The sequence below is a fragment of the Epinephelus lanceolatus genome, chromosome 15 (genome assembly GCF_041903045.1).
Source record: "Epinephelus lanceolatus isolate andai-2023 chromosome 15, ASM4190304v1, whole genome shotgun sequence".
Classification (NCBI taxonomy): Eukaryota; Metazoa; Chordata; class Actinopteri; order Perciformes; family Serranidae; genus Epinephelus; species Epinephelus lanceolatus.
The window spans coordinates 30103327-30122672 of record NC_135748.1 but is presented as its reverse complement, the minus strand read 5'-3'; the positions used below and the strand labels follow the sequence as shown (position 1 = coordinate 30122672).

Here is a 19346-nt window from a genome sequence, read left to right as displayed (position 1 = left end):
ACGCGTAGAGTTGCATTACATTTGCTGATGATTATGTAGGACAGTGTTGCATGGTTGCTTGTTACAGCATGTGCCACCCCCGGCCTTCAGATATATATTATGATTACTGCTTTGTGTTAGGCCAGGGGTGTCCAAACTTTTTTGAATGGGGGCCAGATAAAACAACATGAAAATACCTGGGGGGCCAACTGATTCTCGCATCAGATGGGTTTAAAAAAAAAAGAAAGAAATAAAGTGAGACAAATGCAACCATTTTTATCTTTTAATAAACTATTACTACGTGATGCCTGTCTACATAGTCCTTTCATTGTGAGGTGAAGGGTAAAAATGTGAAGTGATCTTGCTTGATTAACCATTATTGTGTAAAGGGCCACATATGGTATATTTTGAAAGTCAAGCCGAGGGCCGATTAAAATTGGTCTGCGGGCCACAATAGGCCCCCGGGCCAAACTTTGGACATGCCTGTGTTAGCTTATTCATTGTTTTACAGCTGGGGGCCCTGTGACCTAAATAAAGGTCCCACACCACCAGACTCAGAGACAGCTTCATGCCTCAGGCTGAAAGACTGTTGAGCCTCTGAGCTCTAAACTCATCACTCTGGTCACTGTCACTTTACTTTACATGTCACTTTACCTTTCTTTAAAGTAAACTGTTTGCATGTGTTATGCATAAAGTGCCCCAGGAATGAGTCCTAAAACCTGGAGATGAGTCAGCACTGAGCGCTCCCTGTTCCCGCTTCTTAAAGTTAGTGGGGTTTTTTAAATGGGTTTTTGGTTGTTTGGATGGTTTTAAGATGCCTGCATTTATTTTCTATACTGCTGTTCGCTTTGGCAATTTCTTTGCATTGCCCTGTACCTAATGAATGTGATTGTTGCCACAGATGTCCTACACATTCTCAATAAGAATCATTAAAAGGAAAAAGTGTACCTCTGAAGGATGTCATCAATTGAAAATGATCTTTATTAGCCACACTTATACAATCTGTGTTAGAAGTGCCTTCAGTCTGCAGCACAAACCTTTTTATTTTTAAATTATTTTTATTTCACATTTCCTTGTGAACATAGAGACGATGGTATGAGAGAACATAACAGAAGAAGAGAGAATAAGGAACAACGAAGAGATAGATTGACAATGCCAGGGGTTACAATCAAATTGTGATACAGACATATAAAAAAATATGCAATAAAATTATACCAAAAATAAATTAACACTATAATATAACCATAAACTTGGAGCACACATTTAGGGTTTTCACAGCTTTTCTATTGCTTGAGGTATATAAAGTCCTGATGTAAGATTCTGCTTCTCTTTTGAGGGTACGGAAAAAAGGGTTTGATTGATAATACCTTACATTTATGGATATAAAACTTAGCCAGCAATATGATGAGATTACACAAAAATAAACTCATTTTCTAGGTCTTTCCTATAACATGTAAACCCAAACAGTACATCCTTAAAGCAAAGTACAAAAACATCACAGATATACACCAATCAGCCAAAACATTAAAACCACTGACAGGTGAAGTGAATAACTCTGATTATTTTGTTCCAATGCATTGTTCTGCTGCGAAGCCTTTGGTTCTGGCATTCATGTGGATACCACCTGACATGTTCCACCCACTCAAACACCGTTGCAGACCCCTTCATGGCAACAGAACTCCCCAATGGCAGTGGCCCCCCTAGCAGAAAAAAGCAGCATGCCATACTACAAAAACTGTTTGAAATGGCCTGTGGAGCGTGACAAAAAGCTCAAGGTGTCGACCTGGCTTCTAAATTTCACAGGTCCCATTCTGCTCAAGGATTCTTGTGATGTGCCAGTACCCCAGATGTACCCTTAATCCAAGGTGGGGCCCCCTTGGATTGCACTTGGCTGTCCTGCTGTGTCTGGCACCAGAGCATTGGCGGCAGATCCATTTAGTCTAGTGGGTTGTTAATGGCACATGCCACAGATGCTCATTCAGATTAGGATCTGAGGAATTTGGAGGCCAGGTTGACACCTTGAGGTCTTTGTCACATTCCTTGGGCCATTCCTGAGCGATGTTTGCAGTGTGGCATGGTGCATTATCCTGCTGGGGGGGCACTGCCATTGGGGAGTACTGTTGCCATGGGGGGGGTACTTGGTCTAGTGTTGTGTCGTTCGCGAACAAATTGTTCAAAAGAACGAATCTGTTGAGTGAATGTACTGAAGTGAATCACTTCCGGAACTGATTAGTTCATTTCTTAGTTCAGTTTAGCTCAGTAGTGAGCGTGCAGGCTGGGAGTGGAACTGCTGTTTCGGTCCGTGCAAATGATGAATCACTCGTGAGCACTGCTCACGAGTGATTCATTGTCACATTCGCACATTCACACGTTCGCATGGACCGAATCAGCAGTTCCACTCCCAATAACGCTGTTAGTTGTGGCAGTAACTAATACTTAGTTAGTTTTTAAATTCAGTAACTCGGTTACCGTTACCAAACAGTGCGTTACTCCGTTATTTTTGGCCAGGTTTTAAAACGGCACGCAGCATGCACTTGGGTCATCTACAACCAGGACGTACTCAGAGTATAGATGACACTAGTGCATGTGCAACAAGGTCGAGCCAAGACAAGAGTCCTAAGTCGATTTTTTTGGGGGGGAGTAACTAAAAAGTTACTTTTCTCAGTAACGCATTACTTTTTGGTTTAAGTAACTGAGTTACTAACTGAGTTACTTTTTAATGAAGTAACTCGTAACGGTAACTAGTTACTATTTTTCTGTAACTAGCACAACACTGCTTGTGAGTTGCAAGGCAGCCAGGGTGCAGGGAGGGACTGCCTACCGCGTGACGAATCACTTGGTGAACGAATCACTCGGTGAACGGCGGAACCCCGATCCCTGAGTGATTCAAATCATTTCTTCTCAGCAATACACTTTCATAGGTACCGTTTTCTCCAAGCTAACGGCTAATGTAGCCAGGAGTCGAGCCACATGAACACAATCACACACCTCCCCATTGTTTTAACAGACTTAGTTTCCAGATAAACAAACATAAAATGTTAGGCTGGCCAGTAATGACACTCAGCACTCCTGGAAGCCGTGAACTGAATTGAATCATGAATCGTTCAGCCGTGTATCAGTTCAGTGAGTCGGACTAGGCAGTACACAGTCAGGGCTCCTCCTGCCAGGCAGTGAACGATTCAGTGAATGAATCTTTTTAATGAACTGATTCTAGTGCTTCAGTAACATCTAAAGAACAGCTTTGCCCATCACTAACTTGGTCTGCAACGGTGTTTGAGTAGGTGTCAGATGATCGCCAGAACCAAATGTGTCCCAGCAGAACAATGCATTGGAACAAAATAATCAAAGTTACCCAATTCATCTGTCAGTGGTTTTAATGTTTTGGCTGATTGGGCGGCAGTAGCTCAGTCCATAGGGACCTGGGTTGGGAACCAGAGGGTCGCCTGTTCAAGTCCCTGTCCAGAACAAAATATCAGGGAAGCGACTGGTAGCTGAAGAGGTACCAATTCACCTCCTGGGCACTGCCGAGGTGCCCTTGAGCAAGGTACCGAACCCCCCAACTGCTTGAGCGCCTGTCATGGGCAGCCCCACTCTGACATCTCTCCATTTAGTGCATGTATAGGTCCTGTTTGTGCGTGTGTGTGTTCAGACCTGTGTGTAATTGACAACAGAGTGAAAAAAACTGAATTTCCCCTGAAGGATTAATAAGATTAAATTAAATGATTAATTAAATCAAAAATATATCCTCCTGAGACTTGTACTTTTGTTTGGTATGCATTTTTAATTTCTTCTAGCTATTTGGGATTAGTTGGACCTGATAAGTATGAAACACTAAACACTGTCAACAAAAATAAAGTCCTAATGTCCTCAACCAAGACAATAATCAACTCCCAATGTCTTTCAGCGAGCTGATGATAAATTCCTAGTGTCTTCAAAGAAGTGCTTTCTAATTAACAGTGTCTTAGCTTGTTATTGTTGCTAAAAGTGGTCACATTTGTTTTAAAATACACACATTATTAATCATAAACGAAGTAGTACCTGAGTTTGGGGTGTCTGCAGCACAGACCGTTGTTTAATCACCTGTTGCAGTGAACGTTACTCACCGGAGCTCTGTGATTGGTCAGCGGGTGACTGCTAAACCCCGCCCCCCAACTGCCACCGCAACTCGGCGGAGTCAGCAGCACCCAGCCATCCAGCGGCAACTTTTCGGGCAAATCATCAACCCAAGGTAAGCAAAATAACCCCGTTACTTCTCATATGAATCTCTCACGTATCGACACGTTTGACATTTTGTCTTCTGTGCGGCGTGTGTCGGTGACAGGCTCAGGAACAGCCCGAAAATGAGTCACTTCAAGGAGCGCTTTGTGACTCTGCTCCATGAGAAGAACTTTGTGACGGATCAGTTGGCGACGCTGGAGCAAAAAACTGGAGTGAAGAGAGAGTACATCACCGTGGGTATGTTACAAAAAGACAAAAGAGGACACAGATACACTTTATGTCATGCTTGTGTGTACTTTTAAAGTGCTGGACTTGGTAGTGGACTTGCTTTGGCGGGTTTAACATCTCCTCGAAACACTCTTCTTCATGTTAAAGTAGCAAGCAAGCCAACTTTAGCTAGCTTAGTTTAGCTAGGTTGCTACTCAGTAACTGGCAGCCGGTTGTGGGCACACTGTTGCGTGAGTGCTTGTCTTCTCAGTGTGGTTTCACTTCCTGTGGCACTGATAGCTACCTCATTTTATTACCCTTCTCATGCTCGAATACCAAAGTTCATCCTGCTCAAACCTTTATGCTTCACTACAAGATTAGGGTTGCTATAAAACCATAATCCACCTCACACACACACGCACACACACACATACACACACACACACCTATTTCAATACATTTCTATTGGAATGAACTGCCTCTTGTAACCCACCAGCAGCTGGCCTCAGGGGTATTTTTATCACGTCCTGAAATATCCAGTGCAATGCATAGATGGAAGGGGATTCTAGGATGACTGGTTATTCAACTGCAGGCTGCTGTCAGTTAGCTTTTGGGATTTGTGTTTTGACACAGCTCTGTTGACAGTTTGCACAGTGCAAGTCAATAAAGGCCAGACCAGCACCTCAGGCTATGTAGTCAACATTTGTCTGATATGCCGCATAATTACAGGAAACATGTTGGCCGGGATGACCTACATTCAAAACCACTGTGTTTACTCAAAATTGATCTCCATACACATTTGTTCACAAAACAACATAGACCAATTTCAAGGTCACAGCAGATGTGGACGAAGGCGGTGTGTGTAGAATGTGTTGTCAGTGTTTGTTGTTTGCAAATAGCCCTGAGGAGTTTTTGTTTTTTCAGTTTCTAGCTTGACTGATATTTGATTTTAGCGGCCAGTATTGATAGTTGAAAGATTTAAAGCTGATATATGAGCAGATATTTATTTCTAACACACAGCATTTCAGATGAGGATTGCTTGGTTACTCACCTGGCAAAGCATGTTCCATTAAACACACATTTTCTCACTACCAAGTGAGCTACCTTTACCTGGTAGCTCACTTGGTATAGCACGCACCACTAACGCTCAGTCCTTAACAAAGCAGCCCTGGTTCAGTTCCAGCTGTGGCCCTTTGCTACATGTCATTCCCCCTGTCTACCCTGCCTCTGTTCAGCTTTCTCCATCCAATACAGACAGAATGCTCCACTACAATAAGCTTTACCAAAAACAAAACGATTTGTAAGGATCCTTTAAATTTGATTTGCACTAGGTTGAGACATTAGACAGCTGAAAAGCACCTTTCTAACTTGTCACAGGTGGACAAACTATGTAAGTAAAACACACTGTCAATACTAGAGCTGAAATGATCCATCCACTAATTGATAAGTTGATTGACAGGCAACAATTTTGAAAATGGATTCATCATTTGAGAAAAATAACAGGCAAAAAACGACAACCATTCATCCAAGACTTGCTGCTTTACGCTGTTTTTCATGATTGCAAATTGACTATCTTTGGGATTTGGACTGCTTGTTGGACAAATTATGACATTCAGAGACGTCAGCTTGGACCCTGGTGAACCACAAATTATATTTTCGCTGTCTTCTGACATTTTGTAGAACAAACAATGAATCAGAAAAATAATTGGCAGGCCAGACAATAATGAAAATAGACGTTTGTTGCAGCCACACTCCAGACTACCCCAAACATATCTCTGGTATTTGTGTTCTTCAATTTCTTGGTGCTTATCAGCCAACATTTCCTGTGATACAGATGTGTCTGCGACACTTCACCCTCTGAAGTATGGCTGAGACATAATGCACTCTCAGGATTAATAAAATGATCATGAGATCAGAAAATGTAAATTTAACAGATGCAGTTGGTGTCAGATAAAGCTCAGTCAATGTACTTGTCTTGTCTTTTTTCCACACACACACACACACACACACACCACCAAACTGGCTTGCAAAACAAATATTGAGGATTGTATGCAAATATCACTTGACTCCTCTCTACCCTGCATTTAGCAGAAAGAAGAGCCACACAGAGCAGCCAAATTACACCTTGACCTGTCCAATTTGCAGAAGTGCCCAGTTAGTGTCGTGTTAGCTTGGTAGTAAGGCAACAGACATTCATTTGATACCTTGGCCACATTGCAGGCTTGTTACAAACATGTACACAGATAATTAGTAGCATACAAGACATTCCTTCCTGTTGCCTCACTAAAATGTAATGTTGTAGTTTGCCTTGATCCCAGCATGTCAGTGGAACAGAGTTACAAAACAGCGTCCCTTAAACAGTCCTCTGTTAAGCTGAGAAACGTCTCAAGTTCATGCTGACTCTTGTGACACTCTCAAGTGGGAAGACTAATGTGCTGACTGGAGTAGAGAGGTCTCTCTGTACTGTGTGTGTGCAGCCGGACTCACTGAGTGAGCAGCCGTTGTTCGTTAGCTTCATGTTTTTAAAGCCAACTTCAGCCCCTCACCCACTGTACTCTTAACAATAGGTTTTTGTGATGATTTGATGCGAAGAGGAACTGGAGTTACAGCTGAAATACAACTCCTGCAACTCTAATGAGTAGTTTGAGTCATAGATTACATGGTTACACAACAGGGTAGGGGCTCCTCTGCCCAGTTTTTCAACTACAAGGACATGTGTTTTCATTTATGGCTGTAAAATCTGTGTCGGGTCACATGGATGCATTGTTCACTTTCTTAGGGCAGTTCAGGAGTTGCTTACTCACAGTACAGAGCCAGATGGATCCTGCAGTCAGCTTTGTATTATTCATCATTGACTTATTAAAAATGTCACTTTATGATTTCCCTTTTGGGAGTGTTGCTGTGCAGACTGTAGTGTCTAGTGTCAGCCTTTGTCTCTAAGGGGTCTTCCATTTCAACCAGCTCGTCCAGTTTTCCCTTCATTGGAGAGAGATGGGCAGACTGGGAATTGCATGGACATTTGTATATGAGCTGGGACAAACAAATGAGATGTAAAGAGCAGGCAATGGTTAGAACAGAGTCAAAGGCTTTTAGTGCTCGGAGTGCCGTGTGACCTCATTATGCCTGTGGCATTTCTGGAAGTTAAATTTTATATCAACAGTTGAGCTTTGCATAAATTTGATTCATACAAGGTATTACTTGTATCTAAAGCTGCTTGAGGGTTAGACGTCATTCCCCTAGTCCTGTTTTACCTTCAAGGGTCAGTGTGTAAGTTTAAGGGAGATGTAGTGGCATCTAGTGGTGAGGATTGCAAATTGCAACAAGCTTTTGTAATTGCAGACGTCTCCCGATTAGAATTCCTTAAGTTTTAATTGTTCAGGAAGTTTTTACCAGGAGCTGAAGAGGTCTGTTTCTCTCCAGAATAAACGGACCAGGTAATTAAAACTGGTTAAATCTAGGGATGGGCATCAATTTTCGATTGTCGATGATTGATTGTTAAGGCTTTTGATCGATGACAAATAATTTTGATCGATAGTCGCAGTGTTTCCCCTACAATGCCTGGCATAGGTCTGGCGAGCCGCCGTGCCAACGAGCCCCTCCGCCCGGCGAGCACGGCGGCTCAACGGGCCTACAAGACTCCCGCTGGACCTATGCCAGGCAAAAAATCAGAAACAGACGGAGGCTCTCATCAGTCTCCAAAGCCTCAGCGGCTTCCCTTGAGGCCTCTGAAAACACTACGCCACTGAAAGACGGAGGTTTTGCTGAAAACTGAAGCCTGTAACTCTGGCTGGCAACGGTTGTAAACACCCAGGGGTGAACTGCGCATACACGCCATTCTTCCTCTTTGGCCTGGGGGGTTGAAGCTCAAAACTGGGGCAGCTGCGCTCTCTTGCGGCGACAGTCTGCACTGCACTCTTTTGTTTTCTCTCTTTTGAAATACTCGCTTATCAATTAATCGATAATTGATCATTAATTTTTTTGATGATCGAATAATGAATTTTGATCGTTTGCCCATCCCTAGTTAAAACACAGAATAAAGTAATTTCACGTTTGCCCAGTGCCTGCTATATGTGCTTTAGGGCTGCCCCCTAATAGTCGACCAAACGTTCGCCGACCAGAAAGCTCATTAGTTGACAAGATTTCATTGTTCGCTTAGTTGCAGGGGAAAAAAAGTGAAACTCTATTTGGAGCTGCACCTTGTCAAAATAAATCAAAACCTATTTGAAAGGACAGACACAGGAAGGGGCCACGCTCAGCAGTCAGACAGGAGTCACGTTACAAACCAATCACAGCCGACAGATATCTTTCCCTTCTTCCAAAAAGTTGATCATGTTAGTGCAGGGCTACCCAGAGCTTTACACCTGTCCCACAAACAATAGGCCTACACACTTATAAACAGCGCCTGGAAGAAGATCGGGAAGTAGCTTGAAGTAGCTACATGCCCATTATCCCACAGTGTCATTAACAGGCGGCTCGCTCAGTGTGTGATGTGCACTTGTAGATAAAATATAGCCCTATATTAATGAAGGTTCATTAGTACGGTTTTGTATTTCTCTGTAATGTAGCACAGTGTTAACAATGTTACTGATACTATTCTTTCTCACACCTTCAACTCAAACCATTGTGTTGCCCCGCCCAAAATATATCATTTAATAATTAATTTAATATCGTAAACATGCAGGCGACTAGTCGACTAATGGCCCCAAATGATGACTGTTGGTCGACTAGGAAGATTCTTAGTCGGGGGCAGCCCTAATGTGCTTACCTTTTTTCTCTGATAACTTATTGTGTGCTCACCTGATTCTGTTCAGGAGATTTTTACTGGGAGCTGAATCATTAGCAGAGGTCTCTTCCTCTCCAAAACAAACAAACAAACATTGTATTCAAAACCAGTATAAACACTGTATAAACCAGTTTCGCGTTTTAAAAAAGTCAGTGTTTTTCCAACGCTGCTCGTCACGGAGGGCCTGCTTACTGCGGTGGCTGACATAGAAACGCAAATGGCCCTATCCAAAGCCAATGTTTGGTTTGTATATATAAACGGCTCAATCTCTAAGTCAACAAAAATGCAACGGTTACTATTTTTAGGTGACTAAGAAAACATTCTTAATATATTAGATTCCATTTCTGTTTATATATCCTCCTAAATCCTACTCACTGGACCTTGTAATCTGTCAATAGATTTGCTCGACAACAGAGTTCCCTGAAAAAGGTTTGTTTTGTAGGCCTGGGAGTGATTCGAAGAAGGAAACTATAATTAAATGTTAAGAAAAGCACGCATTTTGAAACATGGTACTTTTTGAAAATACAAAGCAAGAGAAACTTGCAGAAATCAATAACTAATGGAAGAAGTGAGTTGGCCAAAATGCCTGCTAAGACTGCAGTTTATTTGCTTTAAAGTCAGCATCTTGCTGCCAGCTAACCAGCAAGCTGTTTAAGCCTCTGAGGGATTAAGCAGCGCAGCCAACTTACTGCTGTTAAGAGCAAGCAGCATACAGTTCAGTTCATACAGAGCTGATTGTACTGCAGAATTTCTTTGACGAGTTTGTGTGTAGTTCGTGTCAAAACCCTGTCAGGTGAAACATCTTGCATTCACAGTGCCCTCTTAATTAGTTACATCTGTACAGTTCATTTAGAGGAAAAGTTGAAATTCAGTTATGTTTAGTCATAGTTAAAGGTGGTGCTGTGCTGGACTGCATTACAATGTGACGTCTTTCTAACTTTTTAGCCCTCACTATTTGCACAAGAACATCAGACACACCTCTAAATGTAATGCAGCCCAATGCACCATCACTATGTTGTCTTTGCTAAAATATACAATTTAATTAACACGTCTGTGACAGTGTCAACAAAAACTGAACATTCACGGAGTGTATATTTTGCTTTGCACGTGTGCAAATGAAACAAAGGCTGCAACTATTCACTTCATTATCGACAAATTGCAAAGAGAAGAGCCCAAGGTGAGATCTTCAAATTGTTTTTATCTGACCAACAATACAAGTCCCAAAAATATTCAGATTACTATTTTATATGACAAAGAAAAGCTTCAAATGCAGCATTTCTGATTGAAAAATGACTGTAATGAAATAACTATCAAAATGATTTCAGATTGATTGAATAAATCGATTCATCGACCTTGCATTTCAGCTCTAAATGAAACTATTACTCTAAGTACTGCAAACGTTTATACATTATATGTGGAAAGCCGTCTGCTTGCAAAGGCATCTAGTAAGATTGCTTTGTACGCTGCACACACACACTGTAATGGTAATGCAAATTTGAAGTTATTAAAAAAAAAACACTGGCATTTGTGGAATCTGTCACATCCTCTTGGTGTGCAAAGGCCTGGCTGTTTCACATGACTGTGAGCTTTGCAGTGTATTATAAGTCAACTCTCCCACTGGCTGAATTTGAGTACAGTGTTTGACTTGTGTTTCTTTGCTCCTCCTGATCCTGGTGCAGTGCAATCCTGACATCCTGCTATCATACACACACACACACACACACACACACACACACACACACACACACACACACTGTTGACAACAAATTTATGGTGTTTGACATTAGACGTATTTGTCAAGTAAATTGATAACGTCACCCTCCTCTTCCTGTCCCGCCCTCTGCTCTCACATCACCGCCGCCTCTCATCTTTCTCCCCCCTGCAGGTGTCCTGAGTCTGATCGGGCTGTACCTTCTGTTTGGATATGGAGCCTCACTGCTCTGCAACCTGATTGGCTTTGTCTACCCAGCATATTTCTCGTATGTATGACATCGAGCTTATTTCAATGCCAAATGAAAATAAATGCATTTAGAATATGCAAAGGGTAATAAACTTACTATTATTTCTTTACTTTATAGACAGTTATTTTCATACAAGTGCCAACCAGCACACATTTTGATTTTTTTTCACCGTTTAATCAAAGGTTTAGAGACAAAGCACGTTTATGTCCTGCCCCCACAGGAGGGGAAGACAATTCAATGCTCTCCGTTGACTTTGTATTGTGTGAAGGTGCCCCACTTGTCATTAGCTCCCACTAGCAAACACACAAAAAATGCCTAAAAGCTGCTTTGTGGTGAGATGCGCTACCAACATGGGTAAAAATCCATAACTGAGTTTTTACAAGCTGCTAAACCAAAAAAATGAAGCTTTTAAGCAACAAGATGTGAGGCATCAGCAGGAAGATAAAGGAAAACTATAGGATCCTAACACTCCGTATGCCTACGTGCCGCAAGCATTTTGCTGATTAGGCCAGACGGACTGTAGAGGTTGAAGCTAACTAAGCTGTGTAATGCCTGGTTTTGATCTTCGTTAGCTTAAATGATGATCGTCCCATTCACTTAATCAAATAGAATTGAATATTAAAGTATGTCACCACTGGACATTCAGTGGGATCGTGTCTCCAAGACAAGCAAGGTAAGGTGAGGGGACGCTGAGATAGACCGACAATGTTTGTCAATGTAACTTTTCCTCTCTGTTAAACACAAGGTGCTAAGATGGTCGTTTGACATGCTAAAATCTATTGTTTTAAGTAGCTGCAGACATTTTGTTAGCTTTTCAGCCCTTGTTTGCATATTGTGGCACCAGTTGTTTTCCCCTCCAGTGGGCATGGAGTGTGACTCGTTGCGCTCTGTCTCTGTGCACAATACCAAAGGTTCGGAGCTGACACATATAAATGGAATGCAGCTATTGTTAATAATTAAATCTCATTAACTACACCTGTGCTTGTCCTGCTATGGTATGTTATAATATGTTCCTTTTAAAAAAGGCCTGTATTACAGCTGAAAATGGATCAAACATCTAATTTATTTTCTGACATGGATGTTTCTTTTTAAACCATGAGACAATCTCTGTTTTCAATTGTTTTTTTCCCCATGTTCAAGTAAAAGTTAGAAGATAAGTGAAGTCTCTATCTTAATACTCACATGCCCATTTGTACATTGAACAATTTACTTGTCACTGCAATCATTCATCCACTCCTTACAGGCCATAAAGTGGTCTTTTCCTACTGGTCTTTTTTAGTAGACAGTTCTCTTTTTGTGTTACAACACAGCAAACAGAGACTTTTTTTTTAACTTAAAAGACTGCAACTGTGGAAATTCCCCTCTTGATGTGGCTAACTTTGATTACGGACGCTTCATATTAGCTTTAGCTGAACTTCTGAATCCATTTTCGCACAGAACAAGACTGTGGATTTTTCTAACCCATCATCACTAAAATTGGAAAGCCTTTGTTGATTTATATATATATATATATATATATATATATATATATATATATATATGTACAGTACAGGCCAAAAGTTTGGACACACCTTCTCATTCAATGCGTTTTCTTTATTTTCATGACTGTTTACATTGTAGATTCTCACTGAAGGCATCAAAACTATGAATGAACACATGTGCAGTTATGTACTTAACAAAAAAAGGTGAAATAACTGAAAACATGTTTTATATTCTAGTTTCTTCAAAATAGCCACCCTTTGCTCTGATTACTGCTTTGCACACTCTTGGCATTCTCTCGATGAGCTTGACATTGCTAGTCTGCTACAGATATTTCATATACACGATGGCGTGCTAAATTACATTTCCATACTTTACAAGGGGCCCACCCTTTCTTTAAAACCTTGTCACACACTTTTAAAAAGTCTACAGGATACCTTTAAATGCGCCTGTGGTTTCAGACTTTAAGTTTGTGACTTTAAATCTTTGCAGTGTGTACTATTGATGTTATGACATTATCAATCTTCTCACTTGAGCCTCTCCTCCTGTCCATTCAGCATTAAGGCCATCGAGAGCAACGTGAAGGAAGATGACACACAGTGGCTGACCTACTGGGTTGTTTATGGACTCTTCAGCGTTGTCGAGTTCTTCTCTGACATCTTCCTTTTCTGGTTCCCCTTTTACTATGCCGGCAAGGTAGGCTGACCTTTTCATTTGTAGGTTGTTTCCTTTTTTTTTTTTTTTTTTTGTATGGATGATATTTGTTTTGTTTTTTTACACCTTATTGAGTTATATCTCCTTTTTTTGTTCTGTATTATCTTGCCAGCTATGTCTGCTTTCACTGTAAAACCACAGGCAGTCACGATGTGTTGAATCACATGAGCGCTGTACTCTGTCACTCTGGGCGTCTGTAAATTGTAGTTTTCCAACAGCGCACTCTTGTGGATAATTTGAAAATGAAAATGAAGAAGACCGTCAGACATCTGCTGTAATGCAGTCCCATACTTCATAATGGGTTTTGAATGTTGTGGGTTTTCACTGGGAAAAGTGTCAAACTAGTAAACTAGTAGGCTAGTCAACTAAGAAAAAAAGTCAGTAAGCAGTCTAAACAGGCTTGATTTTTAATGAAGTATTTTTTTACATATTGTAAAACCCATGAAGTGTATTGGTTATAAAATATGTTGTTCCTGTATTCTAACCGCCCAAACTGTACAGTATAAATATGAGTATATACTAGTGCAAACTGCACATACAGGATTTTTTGGGCGGGCCTGACATCATGGCTAAATGGCACACTGGAGCCATCCTTAACATAACACCTCTCCTACTATATAATAACTAATGTTGTTTAAGTGATGCATTACATCACTGTTTTGTTCACTTCCTGTGTGTAAGCAATGCGTTTGCTACATTCCACAAGCTTCCTTACCTCTTTTAGTCTAATGAATACATGAATTAAGAACTCTGTTGAATGCTACAATCATGAACACAAGCACAATAGTAGGGCTACACCCCAATAGTCAACGTTCGTCAACCAGAAAGGTCATTCGTATGCAAGATGTCATTGGTCGCTTAGTCGCAGAAAAAACAAAAGTGAAACACTATTAGGAGCTGCAACTTGCCTATATGACTGGACCATGTGGGAATTAAATTTGAAAGGACAGACACAGGAAGTGGCCACACTCAGCAGTCAGACAGGAGTCACGTTACAAACCAATCACAGCCAACAGATATGTTTCCCTGCTTCTGTAAATATTCAGTCTGATAAATACGGAAAAGTTGATCATGTTAGTGCAGGGCTACCCAGAGCTTTACATCTGGCCCATGGACGATAGGCCTACACACTTTTAAACAGCACCTGAAAGAAGATCAGCTCTGCACTCAGGATTTCAGGTAAATAAGCTATACGATGCTTGTTAAGTTTGTTTAGCAACCTTAGGCGCAACCTGCAACCGCACTCTTGAAAGCTGGCACAGAAAAGGCACAAGAGAAGCGCCCAGTGCCAGACCTCGCATTTTCCAGGTGGCCAAGAAGTTGTATGTGTACGGCCCCTAATTTCCAGGGCTGGAACCTGCAGTTATTCCACAGGCTAGTTAATAACATGTTGGGCAGGAAATCCAAAGTGTGGGATCATTTTGAGAAGGTGAAGGACGAACCCAAGCTGATATGTAAACTCATCTTCATTGGTCGACTACAAACATGAGGTATCATCTGAAACATGGAAGTAGCTACATGCCCATTAGCCCACAGAGTCATTAACAGGCGGCTCGCTCAGTGTGTGACGTGCACTTGTAGATAAAATATAGGCCTATATTAATGAAGGTTCATTAGTACGTTTTTGTATTTCTCTGTAATGTAGCACAGTGTTAACAATGTTACTGATACTATTCTTTCTCACACCTTCAACTCAAACCATTGTGTTGCCCCGCCCAAAATATATAATTCAATAATTAAATTAACATCGTAAACATGCGGGCGACTAGTCGACTCATGGCCCTAAATGATGACTATTGGTCGACTAGCAAAATTCTTAGTCATGGGCAGCCCTACAAAATAGCCGTCACAAATGTACCTTTCAGCCAGATCAGCAGTTGGTGCTGTGCTGTGTTACTGGGTTAGCTGATACTGAGAGACTGTCACCTCTCAGCGGCACGATCTTCAGCTCAGCACCTTCAGCGGACGTGCCCTCAGTGTTTCAGAGCAGATAATACAATTTTTTTTTATTGTGAAACCTTATTTTATTAACTTGACAATTGTTTCTAATCATTCACTTTTGGCCAGGTGTTTTTTAACGCAATTTCCTGTGGTGTTATAAACTCAAAATGCATTTTTATTTTTGTTTTACCTATACTTCACTGGGACATGGCAATGCCCATTAGTTGCAGAGTAAGTATTTATTATCATCATTTCATGTCCTTTTTGACATGTAAAATGAGGTTGTCATAAGTTGAGTAAAGTTGCAATCTGACACAAAGATTGGAAGCCCTGCCTTAACCATCAAAAAGTCACCTCATTATGTATTGTTTGGGCCTAATTACCGTGATAATCTTTGCTTTCCTTCATTAAAATGGGATGGTTTCAATGGATGAACTTAATCCTGGAAAAATAGGATTAATAAACAATGCCTCGTACTGTGCAGTGAATGATGGGAAATTAACACAGGCCTGTTATGTAACACAATACAATAGCTGGCATGTTAGACAAATGTTAACACTTCTCATTAAATGCAAAAGGTTTAGCCAGATTCCAAAATTGCGTTGTTGAGGTCTGCATCTGACAATTCCTTTCATTTTCAATTAATCTGCAAAGTATTTCTTCAATAATCAATAAATCACTTGGCCTATAAAATGTCAGAAAAGTGAAAAATTATACACTTTCCTAAAAACCCAAGGTGTCGTCATTAAATTGCTTGTTTTTTGTCCGACTAACCATCTAAATCCCAGAGATAGTGGATTTATTATCTCATAAAATACAGAGCCAGACATTAGTCACTCTGGACAGGAAGTCACCCAGCAGCATGATATCTAAGATCTTCCCTCTGCTCTCCCCTCAGTGTTTGTTCCTGATCTGGTGTATGGCTCCGGTGACATGGAACGGTTCTGAGATCTTGTACAATCGTGTGATCCGGCCGTTTTTCCTGAAACACCAGGCAGCCATGGACAGCGTGGTCAGCGACCTGAGCGCCAAGGCTAAGAACATAACTGAGAGCGTGACAAAGGAGGGTGAGATAACGTCAATATACATGCAAGTACAGTCACTTAATTTATACTCTCCGCAGACAAACTTCTCCATCACCTCCCAGATAAACACCTTAGAAATCTTTCCTCAAATACAGTCATCTGTTTTATCTTTGAGTCTGTTAGCGTCCCTACAAAATACAGTGTTTTTATGCCTCCACGCTGCCGAAGTGAAACCTGCATTATGTTTTCAGGTTGTCAATCCATCCATCTATTTCATTCTTGTGAATCTCAACATTGCCTTGAGAGAATTTCCCCACTTGGACAATGATGAACTACTTAGATTTTGGTGGTCAAAGGTCAAGGCCACTTTGACCTCGTCTGTGTTATTCCTGTGGACGCAATATCTCCAGAAGATCTTGAGGGAATTTTTTAAATTTTGCACAAACGTTCACTTGGACTCAATGATGAACTAATTAGATTTTGGTGGTCAAAGGTCAAGGTCACTGTAACCTTGCATCCGTCTCATTCTTATGAACGTGATATCCCAAGAAGGCCTTGAAGGAGGTTCTTCAAATTTGGCACAAATGTCTACTTGGATCAAACAATGACCTGGTTACAATTTGTTGGTTAAAGGTCAAGGTCACCGTGACCACTGTGTCATTCTCTTGATTGCGATATCTCAAGAAGGCCTTGAGGGAGTTGTTTGAAATTTGGCACAAATGCCCTTTTGGACTCAACAATGAACTGATTAGATTTGGTGGTCAAAGGTCACTGTGACCTCACAAAACATGTTTTTGGCCATAACGCAAGAATTCATCCGCTAATTATGACAAAAATTCACACCAATGAAATTAAGTGATGACATTTCATACCTAAAAGGCCAAAGGTCAACCTCACTGTGACATCATAATGTTCTGCAACAACACTTTTCTGGCCATCACTCAACGCCAGATCTCAGGAGCAGAAGGGGAGATATCTGGTCAGATTGAATTGGTGACACTAATCTTTGGTGTCCACCATGAAACTGTGCTGATTGTGTCCATCTTCTATGCTGCCAGGGGGGAAGATGTGTGAAGCATGCATGTATTCACACACATGGATGAAAACTGTAAGTGCAACTTTGAGGGATTAGAGGAGGCGTACAACCGCAAGGTTGTAATTCTAGTTTTTTCTCTGTTTATTCCATCAGCTGTTAACCGGGCCCTCAACCATGACAAGGACCAGTGAGAGACATGGAAAGGCTTTGTGTGTGTGTCTGTGTGTCTGTGTGTGTGTGTCTCTGTAATTGAAAGAGTGACTGAATGAGTTTATGTGTGTTTGTTGTTTTGCTTTTGTTCTGTCTTCAAACCTCCTACCATGACGAATGATGTTGATCAACCCCTGCGTCATGTGGTGAACCGAAGCTTCACACTCTTGAAAATGAATAAAAGGTTGTTTGTTTATCACATCAGTACTGCCATCGGTACTGCCAAGACAATCGGAGAAACTGTGACCTTTTTATGTGATCTTCTTTTATTTGTCGTAGTGTGACAACCTTCGTGGAAAGAAATCTAATGATGTCAAAAAATACAATTGTGTGCCTGCAGGTTTCAGCAGCACTAGCGGTACAGTCGATATTTTTATGTCTAATTGAGCCAGAAAACTGAGGCTGATGACGTTACGGTTATAAAAGCAGTTTGTCTTCAAATGTGTCCACAAACAGCACTTTCTAATTGTTAATCAAAACTGGAACTTTTACATGTCATTAACGTGTTCTCGCTCTTAAAAGCCTCACTCTTGCATGTGCGAAGCGGCATTTAAAGTCTGTTGGAGCTATTGGGAATGGGAGGGTACTTCATCTGTAACTTTATCTTGAAGACTTCTGCCTTTTAATATGTCTTAATTTATCATCTCATAATACTGAAATAATAAAACTGGAACCTGAATGAATTGAACAAGTGTCTGCCTGTCTGGCTTTAACCTTTTCAGATTTATTTCTGTTTCTTCTGGTGCCCTCTCTCCGAGCAGTGTCATTCCTCACAAAGTGGGAATTGGATTTTATTCGGTCCAAATTACAATGTTCACGCACCGGTGGTTTCTGTAATTGTTTTTTTCTATAGCAGCGGCAAGTCAGGGAAATTGTATTTCTGGATCCATAACCTCTGCGGATTTGGCTCTAGTTCATTTTGCAGCACCAATTTTTTTTTTATTTTTTTTATTAATGAACTTTATCTGCTGTATTTGTAATGGGTACCCAAATTTCATGCGTTGAAAACATTAAAAGTTTCAGTTACCCTTTTCCAAACTGTTCTACATGCCATTAAAGAATATTGCAAATTCTTTGAACTACTTTTCTTTTACATGAAATTCAAATTTTTGTTTAAAAATTTACAGATGTGGGTGCAGATAATTTTGTATTTAATTCTCCGTATATCCCATTTGTTATAGCAGGAATTGCAGTGAAGATACCGCTGCCATGAGCGTTTCCCCTCCCATCCTTCGTATCCACTTGATCTTTTGACCTGTCACCCTCAAGTACATTTACCAGCATTCAGACAGCCTAACCACCCACTCTTTAATTTGACTTTTGCTTTGTATTCACGCTCGAGGGGCTCTGAATGGGAGGCCCTTTGTGTCTGCGCACTGGATGTAATGCATGGGAAATGGTGGATGGAGCCGGCGCAATTGGCCACATGCCGCCACGGAGAGAGGAAGGCACCCATCTGGAAATGGCTGCTGTGAAGATGTGGCCGCTCGGTGTTTGTTATGTATCCCTTCAGCCACCGGTGGCCGACAGGTTATTGATTAAACACAAATTGGACACAGAAACCAATTATTGCATTGTGTTGCAGTGTGGTTTGATCCAACGCTTTGTATTGAGTGTAGGGCCTGTAATGGCTTAGGACAGGAGAAGAAGAGCTGGAGAGAGGAGGACAAAGAATGAAAGGAGTGAATGAAAGCATGTTATATATGTACACAAACATTTTTCAGCTATTATTAATTTTACAATCTGCTTTTTCGTCCCACTACAGCAACATGGCTCTAGGGATGGCAATCTCT

At 41.1% G+C, this 19346-nt stretch overlaps 1 protein-coding gene across 2 annotated transcripts; it reads left to right on the top strand.

The window, feature by feature from the left end:
- The first annotated feature begins 4106 nt into the window (after positions 1 to 4106).
- Positions 4107 to 18241, top strand: LOC117266841 (receptor expression-enhancing protein 5). Of its 2 annotated transcripts, none has more exons than XM_033642218.2 (6): positions 4107 to 4207; positions 4301 to 4434; positions 11073 to 11166; positions 13185 to 13323; positions 16181 to 16349; positions 17497 to 18241. In XM_033642218.2, exons 2-6 carry the CDS (start codon positions 4320 to 4322, stop codon positions 17532 to 17534), a joined length of 555 nt encoding a protein of 184 aa, XP_033498109.1. In that variant the 5' UTR covers positions 4107 to 4207; positions 4301 to 4319; the 3' UTR covers positions 17535 to 18241. The 2 variants fall into 2 exon arrangements, with proteins under 2 accessions (XP_033498109.1, XP_033498110.1); XM_033642219.2 differs by having other exon boundaries at positions 16181 to 16371.
- The last annotated feature ends 1105 nt before the right edge of the window (positions 18242 to 19346 follow it).